The sequence below is a fragment of the Triticum dicoccoides genome, chromosome 4B, assembly GCF_002162155.2.
Source record: "Triticum dicoccoides isolate Atlit2015 ecotype Zavitan chromosome 4B, WEW_v2.0, whole genome shotgun sequence".
NCBI classification, from domain to species: Eukaryota; Viridiplantae; Streptophyta; class Magnoliopsida; order Poales; family Poaceae; genus Triticum; species Triticum dicoccoides.
In genome coordinates this window covers 101600236-101602950 of record NC_041387.1, presented here as the reverse complement: position 1 = coordinate 101602950, position 2715 = coordinate 101600236, and the positions used below count along the sequence as shown (strand labels likewise).

At 41.1% G+C, this 2715-nt stretch overlaps 1 protein-coding gene across 2 annotated transcripts in view; it reads left to right on the top strand.

The window, feature by feature from the left end:
• Window positions 1-2441: 2441 nt before the first annotated feature.
• The window catches only part of LOC119295278 (F-box/WD-40 repeat-containing protein At3g52030-like), a 16449-nt gene continuing 16175 nt past the window's right edge, over window positions 2442-2715 (top strand). Inside the window, exon 1 of one of the 2 annotated variants that reach the window (XM_037573678.1) lies at window positions 2442-2692. In XM_037573678.1, the coding sequence (XP_037429575.1) occupies window positions 2517-2692 (176 nt within the window). In that variant the 5' untranslated portion in view covers window positions 2442-2516. Of the gene's footprint in view, window positions 2699-2715 lie in introns of both variants that reach the window. The other variant, XM_037573676.1, reaches the window with a different exon arrangement.

Genomic DNA, 2715 nt, shown 5'->3' with positions numbered 1-2715 from the left:
ATATCAATCTTTACCTCTCGACCATTTCGAGACTCCTCGTCATGTCCATGATATCATCCGAGACTCCGAACAACATTTGGTCACCAAATAATATAACTCATATAACATTATATCGTCAACGAACATTAAGCGTGCGGACCCTACGGGTTCGAGAACTATGTAGACATGACCGAGACACCTCTCCGGTTAATAACCAATAGCAGAACCTGGATGCCCATATTGGCTCCTACATATTCAATGAACATCTTTATCGGTCGAACCTTATGCCAACATACGTAATTCCCTTTGTCCATCGGTATGTTACTTGCCCGAGATTCGATCGTCGGTATCTTCATACCTAGTTCAATCTCGTTACCGGCAAGTTTCTTTACTCGTTCCATAATGCATCATCTCGCAACTAACTCCTTAGTTACTTTGCTTGCAAGGCTTCTTATGATGTGTATTAGCTAGAGGACACAGAGATACCTCTTTGATACTCGGAGTGACAAATCCTAATCTCCATTTATGCCAACTCAACAAACACCTTCGGAGATACCTGTAGAGCATCTTTATGATCACCCACTTATGTTGTGACGTTTGATAGCACACAAGGTATTCCTCTGGTATCCGGGAGTTGCATAATCTCATAGTCGAAGGAATATGTATTTGTCATCAAGAAAGCAATAGCAATAAACTGAACGATCAATATGCTAAGCTAACGTCCATCACATCATTCTCCTAATGATGTGATCCCGTTATCAAATGACAACACATGTCTATGGTTAGGAAACCTTAACCATCTTTGATCAACGAGCTAGTCTAGTAGAGGCTTACTAGGGACACAATATTTTTTTATGTATTAACATATTTATTTAAGTTTCCGATCAATACAATTCTAGCATGAATAATAAACCTTTATCATGAAGGAAATATAAAATAACAACTTTATTATTGCTTCTAGGGCATATTTCCTTCATGTCGCTCCCTTGTGACTCTTCGGGTCTTCTTCCGAAGCTTATATGGTCCTTCTGGTCCAGAAAAAATTGTCAAAAAGTTTTGTAGCGTTTGGACTCCGTTTGGAACTGATTTTTCTAAGAAGCCAAAAACAAGCAAATAATAGCAGCCGACACTAGGCACTAGGTTAATAGGTTAGTCCCAGCAAATGATATATTTGATACTATAATAACATGGAACAATCAAAAAATTATAGATACGTTGGAGACATATTAGCATCCTAAGCGTAATTCCCGCTCGTCCTTGAGTAGGTAAATGATAAAAACATAATTTCTGATGTGGAATGCTACCTATCATATTCATCATGTAATCTCTTTTATGGCATGAATATTAAGATCCGAATGATTCAAAGCAATAGTCTATAACTGTACATAAAGACATCAATACTCAGACATACCAATGAACAATCATGCCTTCCAAAATATCCCTACAAAATCATATACCTTGTCATGCTTCATCTTCTCAATACAAAGTATAAATCACGCACTTCCCCGTGTCAGCCAAGCAATTGGTTCATACTTTTTAACGTGCTTCAGCTTTTTCAACCCTCACGCAATACATGAGTGTAAGCCATGGATATAACACTATGGGTGGAATATAATATGGTGGTAGAAATTAATATGAAGAAGACAAAAAAAGGACAAAGTCTCACATCGATGCGGCTAATCAGCGGGCTATGGAGATGCCCATCAATTGATGTCAATGCAAAGAGTAGGGATCGCCATGCAACAGATGCACTAAGAGCTATAAGTGTATGAAAGCTCAAAAAGATAACTTGCTTGCTCATGAAGATCTCGGGCATTTGAGGAAGCCCATTATTGAAATATACAAGAGCATATTCAATACACCTTTGGAACATGGATATAATTTGTGAGTAGTTACTTTTGTTCTTGAAGGCACATGAGAAGTCTTGTTATAAGTAATCATGTGAAGTTGGTATTCGTTCGATATTTTAATAATATATATATTATTTTTCCTTTAGTGGTGTCATGTGAACGTCGACTATATAACACTTTATCATACTTAGGCCTAAGGAAAGGCGTGTGCATGTGTGCGTTCATAAGAGTGAGTATAGATATGTTTGTATTAGGGTCTGTATCTATATGCTTTGTTTAAAAAATGAAAAGCTAACCGTAATAATCTTTGTTTAGGCAAGTAATAATCTTCCTTCCCTAAAATAATACTCCTTTGTTACAAAATAAATATCTCAACTAGTATAATTTTGTACTAACGCTAATACAAAATTGAGACATTTTATTACTTATTATTTTTGGAGGGAGTAACAATAATCTTCCTAAAACCGAACGAGGTTCCCAAAAATCTTGCTGGGCTGGTCGACTCAAGCTCGAAGTACTCCTTCGCGAGCGACGCGAGCGCGCACGTACCGCTTGAACGCGGCCCTACAAACGCTATCCGCCGCAAGTCCACGAGGCCCACAGGCCCACAGGCCGACTGGCCGACTACCGGCGGGCGGCGACAGGAGTCAGGAGGCTCGCCCTTCTGAGAGAGAGAGAGAGAGAGAGATGGAGGCGAGCAGCAGCCGGAGCGGAGGTCTCCCCTCGAAGCGGCGCAGCGGCGGCTGCGGCAGAGGAAGCGGGTACGGGCTGACCGGGCAGCCGCTGAACGACGATACCCTCCGTTCCATCTTCTCCCGCCTGGACGACCACTTCGACCTCGCCCACTGCTCCGCCGTCTGCAAGTCATGGTCAGACCCGCTACGCG